This window comes from Lemur catta, chromosome 4 (assembly GCF_020740605.2).
Source record: "Lemur catta isolate mLemCat1 chromosome 4, mLemCat1.pri, whole genome shotgun sequence".
NCBI lineage: Eukaryota > Metazoa > Chordata > Mammalia > Primates > Lemuridae > Lemur > Lemur catta.
Window position 1 is genome coordinate 10,385,043 of NC_059131.1, and position 19,297 is coordinate 10,404,339.

Genomic DNA, 19,297 nt, shown 5'->3' on the forward strand with positions numbered 1-19,297 from the left:
GTTTCAACACATGAATTTTGGAGGAGACACATTCAAACCATAGCAAGATACATTCATCAAATAGAAAAAAAATTAACAGCAAAAAGTGGTATATATAAATAGTGCCCAAAAGGTTCCCTAAAGAATAAACTGCTACTTACTGTTCCCAATTATCTGGCCTCAACTTGCCTTTCCCAGACCTTATGTTCCACCATCACTGTCACCTCCTTTCCCTTCCCAGACACACTCCACAGTGCCAACCAAGCTACACCACTTGCATTTCCCAAAAATACAATGTGATTTCTTTCCTCTTGCCATTGTTCACACTGTCACTTTGTCTGGAATGATGACCATGTTCAGCTCATAGTCCAAGTGCAAGTGCCACCTGTCATATTTCCCTGGTCCTCAAGAAAGTGATATCTCCTTTATCTTGATCCCCACATCACTGTATCTGCATCCTTTTTAAGGCCTTTACTTTCTAGATTGCATTCTGGTGTGTGCCTGTGTATACACACACACACACACACACACACACACACACACACACAGAAAGGAGTGCAAGAGAAAGAATGTATGTTAGACATTAGAAATCTATATTAGACATATATGAATACACATATATAAATACATAATATATAATATTATTTCCTATTCAAGAATACGAGATCTTGAGTTCAGGATTGATCTCTATCTTTGTATTTCCCACAACACCTAACATGGTACATCACACATACTAAGCCACAATAAATAAGAGAGTACTGGAAAGCAGGCCAGTTAAAGATAGAGTTTCTAGCTCATCAATCTTTCTAACACAGACAATTCCTCTAACTCTAACAGAACACATACTCTTTTAAAGGGACAGAAGATTAAAATTTTAAAGAAGAAAAAGTGTATCTAGGTGCTGAGGAAGTGAGGTTTTAATAACTACACTTTAAAAAAAATCAAGTTCAACTAAACCAAAAGAGGCCTTAAAAAAGCAAACATTGGTTATACATAATAAAATGTGGTACCAAAGAAGATGTAAACATAAAGAAATAGGTTGCCCTCAACAAAAATCAAACCAGCAATCAGTGTGTCATGGGTGCAGACATGTAACATTGTCATGGCTTAGCAAAATTCACAAGAAAGAGCTGAGCCTGTCACAGCAAAACAAACTCTAGCCCCTTTCTAATAGCAACATTTAAATTCAAGACTTAATGGGAAGCTAGGAATGGAAAATATCAGATCTAAAATATTAAAACAAACATTAAAGGGCCAACCTTTATACAATAAGTTGACAAAAATAAAATCAAAATGCCATGATTCTCTTATAATGTATTTAGTTTATTAAATATAATCAAAAGAAATGTTTTGATATAAGAAAACATCTGTAATTATTTGCAACATATACAACTACATTCACTTTTATAAAATATAGACTTCTAACTTTGTATATGATCACTCAACTATATCCAAAATGTCTATTATAATTTCAGATTATTATAGTTAATATTTTTAATTTTTTTAATTAGCCAGACTTTTGAAATTCATTTTCAAATTTCTCAAGAATGTAAGAACTAACTCTTCAACACAGGAGCCATACAAGGCAAAAGGAATAAATTAATAGTATCATATTCATTCAATTGTAAATAATAATTATATCTATCATTTCCTGAATATCTACTATGTGCTGGATATTTAGTTCTCAAAACAACCTGTGGCTCACCGAATATTCATTCCAACTCCTTTCTCTTTCTTAAGAGACATCTGTAAAAGAACTATACAGAATGTCTATAAATTAAAAGTATTTAATAACAATTAAAACTAAAATCACAATGATTGGTTTAAAAAAGAGATAAGGCACAGAAGAATAAAACAGAAAATATATCAGCAAAAATTAACCAGAATACAGATTTTTTTCAACATAGAATCATATGTTTTAGTAATTCAAGTGTTTCAAACTACTTTCTGTATATATTTATACAGAAAAAATTAAAATAACCTTCTACTTCTCTTTTTTCAGTAAAAACAAAGGGGGAAACTAGGAGAGAATGAGAAAATTCAAGGTGAATCTAGGGGACCCTACATCTAGATAATAGAAATTCCAGAGAGAACAGAAAAAACAGTGGGGCGGAAACAATCCAAGAAATAACTCAAAGAATTTTCTCAAAAGTGAGAGCTATGAATATCCAAAGTGAAGCGCCAGCACTATGGATATGAATAAACCTATTTCAAGTTATAACATGGTCAAATTTCAGAACACTGGGGGAAAAAAGAAAATCTTAGATTCCAGAGAGAAAGGGACAAAAATTAGAAAGGAATATGGTTTTTATACTAGAATGACAGAATTCTCAAGAGCAACACTAGAAGCTAGAAGAAAACAGAGTAATATCTTCTAAATTCTAAGGGAAAATTATTTCTTTCCTACAATTCTATCCAGCCAAACATCAATTAATCATAAAAATAGAATAGAGCCATTTTCAGACACGCAGAACTTCTAAAAATATACCTCCTGTGTACCCTTTCTAAGAAAAGTGACAGGAGGTTATGACCCACCAAAACAGTTAAATAAACCAAGAAAGAAAAAAACAAGGAATCCAGGAAATAGGTCATGCAACAAAAGAGAAATATGAAAGCTATCCTCAAGATGATAGGGAGCGAAATTTCAAGACAATACCTATGTGGGAGGTATGAATCTAAACTGGAGGAGATCAGAAAGTTCTGAGACTTCCTCAAGAAGATGGAACTTACAGAACACCTAATGTATATGATGTGCTTAAAGGAGATTTACACTAATAGGGGTGAGTTTAGGAGTAAATGTGTGATAAGTACATTTAAAACCCTGGCGAATTAAAAAAAAAAATCATTAACTACAAGGAGAATAAATATATCCAAGTAAGAAGACATCAGGTAGGCCTTACCATAACCTACAAAGCCTTGCATGATTCAGCACTCCCCATTCTCTCTTTGACTTCAACTTTTATACTCTACTTACCAATCTGCTTCAGCCTAACTGGCTACCTTGCTGTTCTTAGAAAATACCAAGCACACTCCCAACTCAAGGCTTTTGCTTTGGCTATTCCCTCTGCATAGAACACTCTTATCCCAGGTATATAAATAACTAACCTCCTCATCTCTTGCAGGTCTTTGTGCAAATGTCACTTTCTAAACGAAGGTAACCTGGCACCCTATCTAAAATTGTAACCTGCACCCTACTCTCCCACTCTTCCACTCTCCATCTCTGATCATTTTTTTTCCATAATACTTAGCACCTCACATATTTTATGTTTATTGTTTATTATCTGTCACCACCTCTAGAAGTTCCATGAGGAAGATGTATCCCAAGTACCTGGAACAGTACATGGCACAGAGTAGGAAGGAAATCAATACAGGTTTATTGGATGAATGAATGAATAAACAAATAAATAACAATGGAAGAGTAATCATGAAATACTATAAAAGCTTGTCTCACCTGTGAATTTTATCTACATAACCATAATAATCATACTATAAAATTATGATATAAATATAATAAGAGAACAAACAATGGTTCAGTGGACATACATGTGGTGGAATAGGTAAGAAAACTAAATGCCAATCTTCCATAAAGGAAAGCAAATAAATAATGTGTAAAATTAGAATCAAGAAGTACAATGTTTCACTTAGATATACAAAAACAATCAAAGGAGTCAACTAAAATATCTAAAAGTGGTTACCTTTGGAAAGTACGAAATTAGAAGGAAAAGTCAGTTTTTTGAACTATAATATTTAAACACTTGATACTGTGTGCAGATATAACTCATAAAAATAAAAAGTAACTATTGCTGGGCATAGTGGCTCATGCCCATAATTCCCATAATGCCAGCACTTTGGGAACCCAAGGTATACTAGAAAGATCACTTGAACCCAGGAGTTTGAGATTAGCCTGGGCAACAATCAGCCTGTTTCTACAAAAAAATTTTAATTTTAAAAATTAAAAAAGTAAATATAAGAAAAAACATTTTTAAAGACAAGTCATATCTTAGAAGATATTCATCATGTATATAATAGATCCAGAATATCCAGATTATATAAAAATATTAAGATCAAACAATCAAAAGAAAGGATATAAAACAGGATTTCATAGATGAGAAAACACGAATAGTCAATAACATATAAAAAGCTGCTCAACTTCATCAGTAACCAGGTAAATGCAAATTAAAACCAATGTCTTGGCCGGGTGCGGTGGCTCACGCCTGTAATCCTAGCACTCTGGGAGGCCGAGGCGGGTGGATTGCTTGAGCTCAGGAGTTTGAAACCAGCCTGAGCAGGAGCGAGACCCTGTCTCTACTAAAAAATAGAAAGAAATAAGCTGGACAACTAACATTATATAGAAAAAATTAGCCAGGCATGGTGGCGCATGCCTGTAGTCCCAGCTACTTGGGTGGTTGAGGCAGAAAGATTGCTTGAGCCCAGGAGTTTGAGGTTGCTATGAGCTAGGCTGACGCCACAGCACTCTCGAGCTGGGGTGACAGAGCAGGACTCTGCCTCAATAAAAAAAAATTAAAAAAAAATGTCTTGAGATACTCTTTTATACCTGCCAAATCAGCACACATTTAAAAGTCTGACATCATCAACAGTACTAATGAGAATGTGAAACAACAGAAATTTTCATACACTGCTGATGGGATTGTAAATTGGGAATTGGTACAACTACTCCGGAAAACATTTGCTATTATCTAATAAAATTGAAGATGTACTTATGTGACAATTTGGCAATTCCACTCAAAGTTGCATATCCTACAGAAACTCTCGGACATGTGTGTCAAGGTAATACATGATAATTTTTATCATAGTACTATTTTTAGAACAAAAAAACTGGAAACAAACCAAATTTTCATCTATGGGAGAATGGATAAATATGTTGCCAATTATTCATAAAATGAAATGTCCTAGTAGTAGTTAAAAATGAGTGAACCAGAACAACATGCATCAAAAAGCAAGTCATAAAGCAAGACTTGTACATCTCCTGTGTGAGTCCAATTATATAAAGTCAAAACAGCAAAACTAGATGTGAATAAGTGGTAAAACTATAAAGAAAGCAAAGGAACGATACACACAAAATTCAGGAGAGTGGTCATCTCCCGGATGACAGAGGATGGGATAAGGTAATAGCACAAAGGCAACTTTGGTGCATGTGTGTTCTTTTTAGTATAAAAATGTCATAATAATTCTGAACAAAAAATATAGATATATGACTGAATAGAATATAATAAAAGTTATATACATTCTCAGTCAAAAAGACTTAAGTATGTTGAGGGCTACAGAGTTTAAAGATTTGCCAATAGACACAGTAAGTCCCAAAATTCAAAACTCAGGTTTGTCTGCCTCAAAATTTGACAGTTTCCATTTAGAGAACCAAACAGTTAGCTTGGCTATCTTAAAAGATATATGTAAATTTTGTTCTCACTTAACAAAATCAAAGGGCAGAAATCAATGGAAGTAGAAAATGCCATAAGGTTTTCAGGAACCCTCAATGTCGATGCAAAATACATGCAGAAGTGGCATAGATGAAGGATGGGATAAAATTGTTGGAAGGAACGGTGCAACTACCAGTGCAGCCTAACTCGCAAGGAAAGAAAGGAGAAGGGAAGTAATGTCTACTGAGGCCCTTCCAAGTGAGGGCACTTTACATATGGCACTTTTGGGGGTATAGTTCAGAGGTAGAGCATTTGACTGCATATATGGCACTTTAGTAGTTCTCTCAGTAATGGTGACTTGGCTATTTGAGTATTTTATAGATGAGAAAAATAAGGTCCAGAAGGTTAAGAGAGAAGAGATTCCTCAGTGAATATTCCCAGTGCCCCATCTGGCTCAGAGAAGCTCAGTTGGCCAGACAGATAAGTATGAATAATCAGAAGATGACTACAACCATATTACAGATATTAAAGATAACTATGCACAAAAGGAGGCAATTACAAAGCCAAAGTAAGAATCAGAATGGACAGTTTCTTCTCTCTGAATCTATGCCAAGATTTCTACATCCACCTACTATTCCACTAAATATGAGAACAAATGATTGCTCACCTGTGACCAGGATGGTAAATGGCTGTGTTGATTCCATGAGGATAATGACTACTGAAGCTAAAACAGTGACTCTCTTGGTAGCTCTGATTTGTTCCAACACTAAATTTAAGAAGGTAAATAAGAAACAAACACCATTAAACCACAATGGATATCACCAAACACACAATTAAATTAAAAAGGCAAACACCAAATATTACTGAGGATGTAAAACAACCAGAACTCTGATACATTATAGTGGGAAGGTAACCGATACAACCGCTTTGGTAAAAAGCCTGGCAGTTTTTTATGAAAATAAACTGTATCTACCGTATGACTCAGTAATCCCACTGACATAAGAGAAATGAAAATGTGTATCTACAAAGACTTGTACAAGAATGATCATAACAACTTTATTTGCAATAGCCCATAACTGGAAATTTAGGGGTCCATCAATATAATAATAGATAAAAAACCATAATATATTCGTATGATGAAATACTAATCAGCAATACAAAGGAATAAACTATTGATATATGTAAACATATGGATGAATCTCAAAATATTATGCTGAATGAAGAAAAACTTAGACAAAAGAGTACATACTACAGTCATCCCTAAGTATCCCTGGGGGGTTGGTTCCAGGACCCCAGGAGGATATCAGAATTCAAGGATGCTCAAATCCCTGATATAAAAATGGTGTAGTGTTTGCACATAATCTACATGCATCCTCCCATAAACTTTAAATCATCTCTAGATTACTTATAATACCTAATCCAATGTAATGCTACATAAATAATTGTAATACTGTATTCTTCAGGAAATAATGACAAGAAAAAAGTGTACATGTTCAGTACAGATACAATTTTTTTCAAATATTTTCAATCTGCATTTGATTGAATCTACAGATGCAAAACCCATGGTTATGGAAAGCCAATTGTATATGATTCCAATAATGTGAATTATTATAACAGAACAGGCAAAACTAATCTATAATAAACAAATTTTAAAGAGCAGTTGCTCTGGGAGATGGTGCGGAAAGAGATTTACTGGGAAGGGGCATGATGGAACTTTCTAGCATGATGGTAATATTCTGAATCTTGACAGAAGTTTGAATTGTACAAATTATGCATTTATTATAAATCACTGGCTGGTACAATTAGGATCTGTGCATTTCACTGTATGTAAATTTTACCTGAAAAGAAATAAACTATAAGAAAATATTAAACTCTAACTGATGATATGCATTCTAAAGAATTTGACTACTGATGTCTCCAACTTATTCTGAAATATACTGAAAAAGAAGATTGATCAATAGCTGGATAGTGGAATGGACAGATGGACAGAAATGTGATACAGCAAGTATAGTAAAATCTTAATTATAGAATCCAAGTGAAAATATATAGGTGTTCACTGTATCATTCCTTCAACTTCCCTATTGTATGTGCAATTTTTCATAACATACTGAAAGTAAAAAAAGAAATACCAAAATCTGACACTAATCCAGAGAAATAAACATTATTTCAAAAGCAACTTTCCAAAGTACATTTTTACCTTACAAGGTAACTTCTAAGTTCTCCTCGGTAATTGATGACCAGGAGTTCTGCAGACCACTGTGTGCTTGCTTTGTATTCTAAAAATATCAACCCAGCAATGGCATAGCTCAGATCACCTATAAAACTGGATGCCTGTAGGAGAGTGGGAAATTAAATTACTAAAAACATATTAGATAAAAGTCAACACATGCATAATTGGAGAATATCTGAGACACTGATGTTGCCGATTATACTTGAAATAAGATAGCTCCAGAACTGTCCTGTATAATCAAAAATCATGTGAGTCAGTGTCTAGAATTAGACACTCAAATCTAGACCAGCCTTTCTAAACACAGGCTGGAACCACAGCAGCCTCTTTGAATGAGGTGTTCATTGAGATAAGTAAATTTCTATTCAGTCCATTATGAAAAAAAAAAGAAAAAAAAAGTAATGCCTCAGATAACTCTAAGAACCTGTTTCCAGATACAAGCTCCCAAATGTTAATTTCCACTGCTAGCAGTAGCCTATGATAAAAAAAAAAAGTCTCTAATTATTTCCCATTTGCCTAATCAGCAACTTAAAGGAAAGGACACTTAAAACACTCAATGTCAACCTTCTTCCATCAACTAAATATCAGGCTGTACTGATAAAGATCTGAAGGCCTGTGCCCCTCAGGAAGCACACATAATAAAATTTATCACCCTTGAAAGGGATCAATATATGCCATCCCAAAATATGTCACTTTGGCATAAAGTTTATTTTGAGCTGAAGGCAACTGAGAATCAACAGATGCCTCCCCTTACCTGCCTACACACAAGGCATAAATTTCTCTTTGTCAAAGTGCCCCTCTGTACCAGGAAGAGGATATGGGATCACCAGAGATTGAGAGTCACACCAAAATGAGTCTGCATAAACAGACCTTATTAAATAATTTGTATCTTCCATTAGCTTCCCTCATATATTTCCTAGTCACTTTCCCACAATTTACCATCTCTAGAAGCCCAAACTCCCTTTCCTTTGTCTAGTCACTTCTCCACAATTTGTAGCCCTTTATTATTAATAAAAATGGTATATAAGCCCCTGAGTCTAATTGCTTCTTTGAGTTTTCCTTTCTTTTCTGTGACACTCCTAGTACTCATAAAAATATTAACATCAATAAAAATTATATGCCTTTTCTCCTGTCAATCTGTCTTTTGTCAGTTTAACTTGCAGGCCCCTAGTTATTAAATTTAAGACGGTAAAGGAAAAGTTTTTCTTCGCTAATACACTGTCTCGAACCACACAATGAACACTTGGTATGTGGCTAGTTGGAATTGAGGAGTACCATAAATATAAAAGTACACACCAAATTTCAGAGACTTTGTACCAAAGAAAGAATATCAAATATCTCATTAATAATACTTTATATTGATTACATGTTCAAATAACATTTGTATATATTGGATGAAATAAAATATATTATTAAATAAATTTCACCTGTTTCTTATTGTGGTTACTAGAAAATTTAAAATTACCCTTGATCATATATATAGCTTGCATTGTATTTCTGTTAGACAGCACTAGTCTAGAAAATAGTAACCCAAATTACTTAGTTTGGTTCCCTAAAACTTCCATAATATGAGCACAAGACACTTTTTTGAGTTTTTCCACTCATTATTTCTAAAGGAAAATCATTCTCTGCATCCTTGGTTCTCAACCCTAGCTTCTAATTAAAATAAGCTGAAAAGTTTATAAACAATATTAATGCCCAGGCCCCATTCAGATCAATTAAATCAAAATCTCTGTGGGTAGATGCTGGGCAATCTAGTAATTTGTTTTATTTTGTTTTTTCTTTTCTGTATAAAGCTCTTCAAGTGATTCTAAGATGCAGCCAGAGTTATTAGAACAACTGTTCCACGTGCCCCTATATCTTGTTCATTTGAGGAAGGAAGATACAAACAAAAAAGCACTAGATTCCTAGAAGAGACACTTATTAACTGGACTACCATGGGAAAAGTCATTTTTCTCCCAATCTGCTTTCTAGACTCTAAAATGAGGATAATATCTGCCCAACCTACTCAAAGGTTTGTTGTGAATATAAAATGATAATATATGTCAAAGTCTTTAATAAAGTGTAAAGCATTACACAAATATAAGTTATTACTACCATTATTTTTTTTCTCCACTCTCCTTTTCAATTTCTATCCCCTTTTGGGTAACAAGTTCTAACTCCTCTTAAAGGTATTCCTGTTTCAACAGCCCATTGCCTTCTTTTCCTCACTAGAACTTTATAATAACTTTCTGTATCTCTATTTAGTATTAATATTTGCTTACTACCAGATGGTTTACCTCTGGATAAAGCATTATAAAATATAAAGAATAATATGCATATATATAGACCTCTACATATATTCTCTGAGCATCTTAAGTGCATAGCTTATTATTCTGATTTATATCTGTACTAACCCTATCTTCACATTCATTCATTCAAGCACCTATATATGGAAGGCATTGGAAAAAAATACATGCTATGAGTTTAAGGTATGTACATACCGGGGAAATGACAAAGAGTTCACTTCCCATGAGATCAAACACCCTCACAGTTCCTGTGCTTTCAGCATAGGCCAGCAAGGTACAATCATAACTCCACGCTACCCGTCTCCACTGGGGTTTTGGATCTTTTGGAACTAGAATGAAAAGAGGTACTTTTAACAACATATTATAAAGTTAACACTTCTAGTAACTGCAACCAAAGTATTCAACTATATTACACCATCTCCTAAGGCTCTCTAATGCTTCATTCAGTAGGAAAGAACAGTTCCCAGAAACCCACTTCAAGTAAGAGTGGGAAATATAAACCATCGCAAACTATGCCCTGTTTATTTTAGAAGCAAAGTGTACTCACACTAGTGTTCTGGGGAATGCTGAACATGCCCTGCTCTGGTAGAGGCCCGGGAATAATGGACCCCAAAATACTTAGGAAATTGAGAGAGATCAAAAGCACAGAGAATAGGCAGGAAATAATTCCAGCTTAATAAGTTTACCCCTCCTAAAAGCAAAAAATGAAACTGCAATTGAAATCTTTTAAATATATCAAATATAGATGCCAAGAAGATACAAAGTGGGACTAGGCTGACACAGTATTAGAAAGGAAAGAGGAAAAAATATATACATATATATACACATATATTAGGCAAGTGAATCAAGAACTGTTCTTAGTCAATCACACAATTATGAGATTTTAACAATCAACACCTTAATAATCCTAATAGTCCAACACCTGGATTTATTTCTGTTCTAAATTTTTCAGTACAATAAAGAGAAAGGCTGTCAGCTACAAAAGAAGAAAAAGAGGATGTGAAACTCTAAACTATGCCAGGTTTGTTTAAGATTTTTATTGCTTTGTTTTGTTTGCTTCAGTTTCCCCTTACTAGAATGCCAGAACTGAAGAGAGAGGCAGGAGGACAGGTGCTCTCCCTTTCCCAATAAGAATTCGAAATGATTAGGGGACTCAGGGTGACACTATAAGCAAAGTAAAAGCCAGAACTTCAGCATCCTGCCTTCCCATACAGTGCAGGTTTCATTACAACACACTGCCTCTCAGTCAGAGACTTAGGATTGCCTCAAAAATGTTTCAGAAATGTATAGTCTTTGCTCTATGCCTCTGCTAGTACTGTCCCCACTCAGGTTTCATCTTGTCTTGCTTAGCCTCCTAACTGGTATTCCCACCTTCAGTCTCTTCCTCTCTATTCCTTCCTCCATACTACCTGAAGATAACTTTCTAAAACAGAAAGAACAGAGCACATCCTTCTGCTGCTTTAAAGTCCCTGATAATTCTCCATTTCCAACAGAATCAAGTTCAAACTCCTCAAAGTACGTGAAAGACCCTTCATAAAAGGGCCCATCATAGCTTTCCAGTCTTGCCTCCCACCCCTTTCTCTATCACAGACCTAATAACCCAACCATACCACAACCATCTGGCAAATGAGCAAATCTGCCCCATTCATACATATTGCTGCTCTACAGAAATTGTTCATCTCCAATCTTACTCATCTTTCCAAACCTAGTTTAACTGTCACCTCCTTCTGTCAAGACAATCTTCAAACCTGACTGCTCTCTATGTGCCCCCAAATATGCTGTCTGTACATCTTTCATAGTATTTATCACATCACATTATGCTGCTTACATAACTATTTGCCCCCCAAGTCTGAGCTCCTTGAAATCAGAGACAGTATCTTATTCAACATTGCCATCTGAGGACCTGGAATGCAAAGTGATTGATGTTTCACTAATGAGTGAAGCCTAAGTCTCTCAGAAAAATCTATATTAACAGCAAAGGTAATGATAAGGGTTTACCATCCCTCAAGGACTTCCAAATAATTAGATGTGAATTATATAACTGAAGTTACTTCTCAACCTAACATACTATATAGAATTCAGACTTCCCTTTCTTTCTATAACACTGTGTGGAATTCAGACTTCCCTTTCTTTCTATAATATGCATTCTGGGGAATATTTAGGGAAAGTACATCAGCCATCAGTGAGTTTCCTCATTTGACTATTTATCAATAGCTAAAAAGTATACCAAAAAATCCAAGAAAGGACGTTGAACATAAGTTAGACTAACAGATTTTATTGAAGCCTAATAGACACTCACTCTAGAAAACCCATTTTTTAAAAAATGGGAATAATTTTTTTAATAAAAAATAAGTTGCCTGCCTTCAGACAGCCAAAAAAAATCAAACCTGGAAGTAGACATAGGCACAAAATGATAACACAAGACTAGAAAATCAGCATACTCACAGATGCTACATAAAAAGCAGCAAGACGACAATTTTGCCCTGGAAAATATTCATGGGCTAACAAATACTGCAAACATTTTTCCATTTTTATTGTTTTATCTGTGATAACAGACTTTTTTCTCTTATTTCATTTTCATAGGATAAATAGATCTATGCACTACATTCCATCTGAAGGGGGTTTATTTTTACTAATACTTCTAGCTATAACGAGTCACTCCAGGAAACTCTGCAGGTGTTTTGACCCAGATAAAGATATGTTTTCATTACAAGACAAGATTTCATGTAACAATGCACAAATAAAGACTTTATTACTGGATTTTTCCAGCTGCCTGTGTGGTTTTGGAAAGGAATGAACAGTACAGATTTTCACAAAGGAAGTGTCAAAGGAGTTGTCTGAAAAGTATGCAAAAACACTGCTGGTAAAAGTTAACCAGCAACTTGACAGCTGACACATCCACGGTGAAGCTGTTTACGCTGTCTCACAATTCCATCAGCGGCAGCCCCTGACATCTACACAGTTGTCAAGCTCTTTCCCACCTCGGGGCTTCTGTCTAGGCTGTGTTCTCTGTCTGGAATACTCTTTCCCTAAACCCTTTACTGGCTTCATCTTTCAAGTCTCACTTTAAATATCTATCACTTCTGCAGGAGGCATTCTCTGACCACCCCGTCTACAGAGCCTCTAAGCCCCATTATTCTCCACCATTCCAATGATTTCACTTCCTTCACAACTCTCATCCTGAATAACAATCATACATTTGTTTGTCTACTTTTTATTGTCTGCCTTATTCGTTAGCTTGTGTATTCAAAAGGTCAGGAGCTGTGTCCATTTTGTTCATTAACTTTTACCACCAGTGCCGAGTACTCTGGTGGTACACAATTGGCACCCAAATGCTAAAGGACTAGACTTTAATCCAGTGCCCACTTACCCAAAGTAGAAATGGAAATAGGCAAGGAGTAAAAACAAGAAATATTGGGTTCTAGTCTCAGTGCTGCCACAGGATGGCTGGGTATGACCTTGGGAAGATCACAAAGGCTTCAGTTTCCTCATTTGCAAAATGAAGAATTCCATGAACAACCTCTCACATACATACATCCTTTGATTTCCAAGTCAAGAAGCAGTGACCAGGAACAAACTTGTGGGGGTAGAAAGACACGCAGAGAAGCTAAATATCTGAATATTTAAAATAATAGTGTTGCTAGAAGAACACATGAGAAAAATCTTACAATTCTATAATAAGAAAGGTCTAAGCATGATAAACTGAATCTATAAAGGAAAAAAAATGAAAGAAAGAAAAGAAAAGAACAGAAAAGGAAAGAAAGGAAGGAAGGAAGGAGGGAGGGAGGAAGATCTCTATGCAAAAAGACACCATAACAAATTTAAAAATAATCAATTAGGTAAAATATTTGCAATGTATATGATAAAAGGTTAACACTCATGCTATAAGAAGATACTACAAACCAATAAGAAAAAGTCAAGTAATCTATAAATAATACAGGCAAAAGGATATGATCTAACAAGTCACACACACAAAAAAAATAAAAATAGCCATTAACATATGCTCTACCTAATAACTAAAGATACAAATTGAAAATGAGATACTTTTTTCCTTTTGCCTATGAGTGTGATGAATATTTAAAAGACAGGTAATACAGGCGTTAACAATGGAGAAAAGAAATGGCCTCAGTCGTATCTGTGGTTGTATAAGTAGGTATAACCTTCTGGTATTATGGCAGTAGCTATCACATTTTTAGTACTATAGCCACATATAAACAGTGTCTTTTCCAGTACTGTTAGTGGAAGAGGGATACAAAGATGGGTAAGAAAAAGAGGAAAAAAACAAGCCACTGTGAACAACCTAACTTTCTACTGAGAGAAATAAATAAATAAAATGTGGTTCACACTCTTATAGAGGAATAGTATGCCCATATTAAAAAGATTAAGGTGGGAAGATCACTTAAGATCAGGAATTAGAGACCTGCCTGAATAAGAGTGAGACCCCATCTCTACCAAAAATAGAAAAAATTAGCCAGGCATGGTGGTACATGCCCGTAGTCCCAGATACTCAGGAGGCTGAGGCAGGAGGATCACTTGAGCCCAGGAGATTGAGGTTGCAGCAAGCTGTGATGACACCACTGCACTCTAGCCTGGGCAACAGAGTGAGACCACACGTCTCAAAAAAAAAAAAAGATTGAAATTCATCCTAGATACCACCTGGGTAAGCTGTCATCAATATATAGGTGAAGAAGCAAGCTGGAGAACCAATTATATAGCATGGTCCTGTTTTGTTAAAGAAAAGTAACAGTCAATCTCTCTCTCTATTTATACAGGTTCATATAAGCATAGAAGGTTTTATACCAAAGTATTAATATAAATTCCTATGAGGAATGCAAATTAAGAAAGAAAAACAGGTTGGGCACGGTGGTTCACTCCTGTAATCCCAGCACTTTGGGAGGCCAAGATGGGAGGATCGCTTTAGGCCAGGACTTCAAGATCAGCCTAAGCAACACAGAAAGACCCTGTCTCTACAAAAAAATTAAAAAGTAGCTGGGTATAGTGGCACACGCCTATAGTCCCAGCTACTGCAGAGGCAGAGGCAGGAGGATCACTTGAGCCCAGGAGTTTGAGGATACAGTGAGCTAGGAAGACACCACTGCACTCTAGCCCAGGTAACAGCGCAAGACCCTGTCTTAACAAAAAAATAAATAAATAAATAAATAGAAAAACAATCTTTGTTTTTTCTTGCTGTTTCTATTTCTGTATTTTTTCAATTTGTTATATTGTTTTTGTTATTTAAAAAAAGAATAGTTTCAAACTAGGTGCCCCACTATAAATGTATTTTTATACACGCACACACACGTATGTTTCAGACAATGTACTACAGGCAGTGCAAGCCTATGATCACTAAGTGAGAAGAGAAACAAATGAGCTGTAGCACAAGATCACCTTTGCTTTCTCAAACAAATCATGGTAGTCTCACTGAAGTGAAGAGATAAAGACTACAGTTTGGAGCTTCTAAGCTGACCAGAATTTACAAGGCAGCGTTCCAGAGAGAAGTGAGTGAGTCAGAAAAAGAGCTTCAAAATCAGCATAGAGGAATTACTGTTTAAGACAGTAATTTTAAAATTCACATTGTAAACCCTAGAGCAAATGCTAAAACATAAAGCAAATGGGTACAGCCACCAAGCTGATAGTGGAGATAAAATGCAATAATAAAAATGTTCAATTAAACTAAAAGAAGGCAGAAAAATGAAACAGAGAAGAGATGAGAAAAAATAAAAAAACAAATAGCAAGAAAACAGAATTATTATGAATCTAACCAGATCAATAATTGTATTAAATGTAAATATTCTAAACAGCCCAACTAAATGACAGAAATTGTCAGACTAAGAAAAAAATCAGATCCAATTATATGCTTTCTACCAGAGATGCATATTAAATACAAATACACAGGCTAAACATAAAAGACAAGAAAAAGACATGCCATGCAAATGCTAATCATAACAAAGCTAGGCTGGCTATATTAATATTAGACAAAATAGACTCCAGGACAAGGAGTATTACTGGAGATAAAAAGGTACATTTCATCATGATAAAGGAGCCATTTTAACATGAAAACAAAACAATCCTCTATGTGTATTCACCTAAACACTAGAGCTCCTAAATACATAAGACTGACAGAACTAAAGGATAAAATAACCAAACACACAATTATACTTAGAAATTTCAACCCTTCTCTGTCACTAATTGATAGAACAACTAGCATGAAAATCAGTAAGGATATAAAAATTTGAATAGATCCATCACCCAACTCAATCTAATTGACTATAATAAAACACTATATCCAATAACTGTACCATTCCCAAGAACCAAATTATTTTAAATGTATATGGAACATTCATGAAAATAGAACATATGCTAGGCCATAAATCAATCCTAAATGAAAAAGATTAAAATCATGTTGTATATGTTCTCTGACCACAACAAAACTAGACATAAATAACAAAAAGGTGCTTCTATTAGAATAAGCTTAAATGCTTGCATATGAAAAGAAAAAAGGTTAAAGTCAACAATGTAGATTTCGCTCTTCCATTTAGAAAAATGAGAGCAAATTAAATATAGTAAGCAGAAGAAAGGAAATAATAAAGATAAAGGTAAAAATCAAGGAAAACAAACCAAAAAAAAATCAATAAAACTCAAAGATTTTTATTAAAGAATTTATTAAATTGATAAAATTCTGGCCTGACTGCTCAAAAGAAAAGAGAACACAAATTACAAATATCAAAAACAATAGAGGGGGCATCAGTATAGATCCTACAGACCGTTAAAACGGTAATAGAAAATACCATAAACAACTTTAAGCCAGTCGGTTTTACAATTTACAGAATAATTCCATAAAAAACTGAAATAAGAAGAAACTGAAAATTTAAAAACCTTTACATATCTATTTTAAAACTTTAATTAGGAATTTAAACCTACTTACAAAAAAAACTCCAAGCTTCACTGGTGAATTCTATCAAACGTTGAAGGAAGAAATAATTCCAATTCTACACAAACTCTTTTCAGAAAATAAAAAAGGAGGGAATACTTGCCAACTCTAATTTGGAGACCAACACTACTCCAATACCAAACCAGAAAGACATTACAGGAAAACAATCTAGATACCAATATCCCTCATGAACATAGATGCAATAATCTGCTACCCAAGTGATACACAATTATCTGCACAAATGCATGATGATGGTTTTGCCTCACTGGTGGAATCAAGTACAATACTGAGTTGCTTGTTCCTCAGATATCAAGTTTAGAGGCATGTTATTTGGATAGTTGGGAGAACTACATCCCGACATCTAGGATGCTACCCAGTAGGAAAGATCAAAAAAGATACTTTGGAAAGTCCTTTTGAAACTTCAAGCCTAAAAAAGGATTAACAATCTATCTTTTTTTAAAAAAAAAAAATAATGTCTTTAAGTGAAGAAATCAGATTATAAAAATTTTACTTTCATAGAACATATCTATAGCAATAGGTACTTACAGAAGAATAAAAGAATAGATAATAAAATGTTAATAGCACTTATTTTTAATTTCTACATGTTGCTAATGTTTAGTCTCTAAAGTTCCTACTAAGAATGCATATTAGTTTTCAGTAAAAAAAAAATTGTTTTCTCTAAAAATAGAAAAACAGAAAAATAGTTATCACATAATCTAAGGACCCTGAATCATATTTCTAGAACAAAACATCTCATTTCAAAGTCTGGGTGTCTCAAATAGTCTGCTTACAACTAAGAAACTCTAGCTTATGGTATTTCAAAATCAAAAATATGAGAAAAATCTCTTGATTAACATGGTACAGCTCTAAAAAGGTCTAATTCCATGTGCTATTTTTAGGTCACTATTCAAGATAGAAAGACAAGACTGAATTACTATTTATGGCTTGGTAAACAGAGCCAAAACAAGTTGCAATCCACATTTAAAACACTTTTAAATGGCATATCTTTTATGAAACAGTAACTGAAAAATATCAAAGTGGAACCAAATAGCTCCCATCTCAGTTTGCAGACTGCAATATGTAGCTTCAAAAATGCATTAACAACAATCTGGCTCCTTTTTTCCAAGCACACACATGAAATATCATTTGGCATATGGGAATTATTCCCATAAAGATGAGTCAGATAATAAGCAAATGATCATTATCTTACATTATATGAAATGGAAAGAAGCCATTAATGCAGCATTAAGGTCATAAATTCACACATTCAGAAGCCAACAAAATAAAACATTAGTTCTCAAAGCATTATTATCTCATCCTTGCTGCCACATTAACTGTACACACTAAAAACTCTGACAAATATTATAATTTGTATGAAATACAGAAGGGCACAGCTTCCCATTTTCACGTTAATTTGTAGATTTCTCCGTTTATTTACTGGCTAAGAGCAGGTGTCTAATGCCAAAGCTCAAAAGGACCCTGTATGTCTGAATCACTGCAACACTCGGAGCATGCTCCTCAGAAGCTTAGCTCAAGTGCCCCAGACTCTCACTCAATGAAAGGGCTGCACTGGGGAAAAGGCAAAGGAGTACCCCCAAATTATTCTTCTGGGAACCTTTTGACCCTTACACATTATGTAAGCCAGGCCTGGTCTATTCATACCAGAGAGAAAACTACAGAAGGTATATTCAAAAAGCACTAGAGCCCCAAGCTTTAGACATTCAGATTTAAACAGTACATCCCCTTCTATTATTCTCAAAAGGATATACACAAACAGGGCTTCTCATCTACTCTTATTATTCTATTCATGCTATGTACATATATATATGTACATAAGGAATAAAAAGTATAAATACCATGACAATTATCCATGAATACATAATATAAATATTACATATAATAAATATATATACACTTTCATGAACTTCTAAAATTAGCCAATAGGAAATAGGAAAACATACTTTGCTCATACATACATTCATAAAATCATTTAACTAACTCCCAAGTGTTATTATCCACTTGATACGGTCAAAAATTGCATGCCTACTAGATGTCAGACACTATGCAAGGCACTAGAAATTTTTTTGTAAAAGCTGAGTAAGACAGGAGCCCTGCCTTTAAAGAACTTACAATCTGAGAATCAGAAAAGCAAGTCAACAATTAAAAGAGGAAAGCAGACTAGGGTAAGTGTGGTGATATAAACACAAACAAGTAGTAGGGAAACATGAAGATGGCCAAATGGTGGGGAAGAGGGCAGGAAGAAGAGCTGATGCTTGAGCTAAAATATTCAATTCAACGTAATAATTAATTCAATATAAAGGTGGGAGCTTCCAGGCAAAAGGAACTACCTGTACCAAGGCATGAAAAGCACAATGGGGTTGGAAAACTGCACATTTTTTTGTACCAGAACATAGGACATATGGCAGGAGACTCTCACAAGGATAGACAGGCTGATTGTGAAAAGTGTTTTTATCCTAAATTAGAAAATATGAAC

The 19,297-nt window shown here is 34.6% G+C and overlaps 1 protein-coding gene across 1 annotated transcript in view; it reads right to left on the reverse strand.

Moving 5' to 3' along the window:
• NBAS (NBAS subunit of NRZ tethering complex) overlaps window positions 1-19,297 on the reverse strand; it is a 319,324-nt gene that overhangs the window by 286,126 nt on the left and 13,901 nt on the right. Inside the window, exons 7-9 of the mRNA XM_045549061.1 lie at window positions 10,068-10,201; window positions 7,555-7,688; window positions 6,025-6,123 (exon numbers count right to left, since the gene is read on the reverse strand). Coding sequence (XP_045405017.1) covers window positions 6,025-6,123; window positions 7,555-7,688; window positions 10,068-10,201 — 367 coding nt within the window. The remainder of the gene's footprint in view (window positions 1-6,024; window positions 6,124-7,554; window positions 7,689-10,067; window positions 10,202-19,297) is intronic.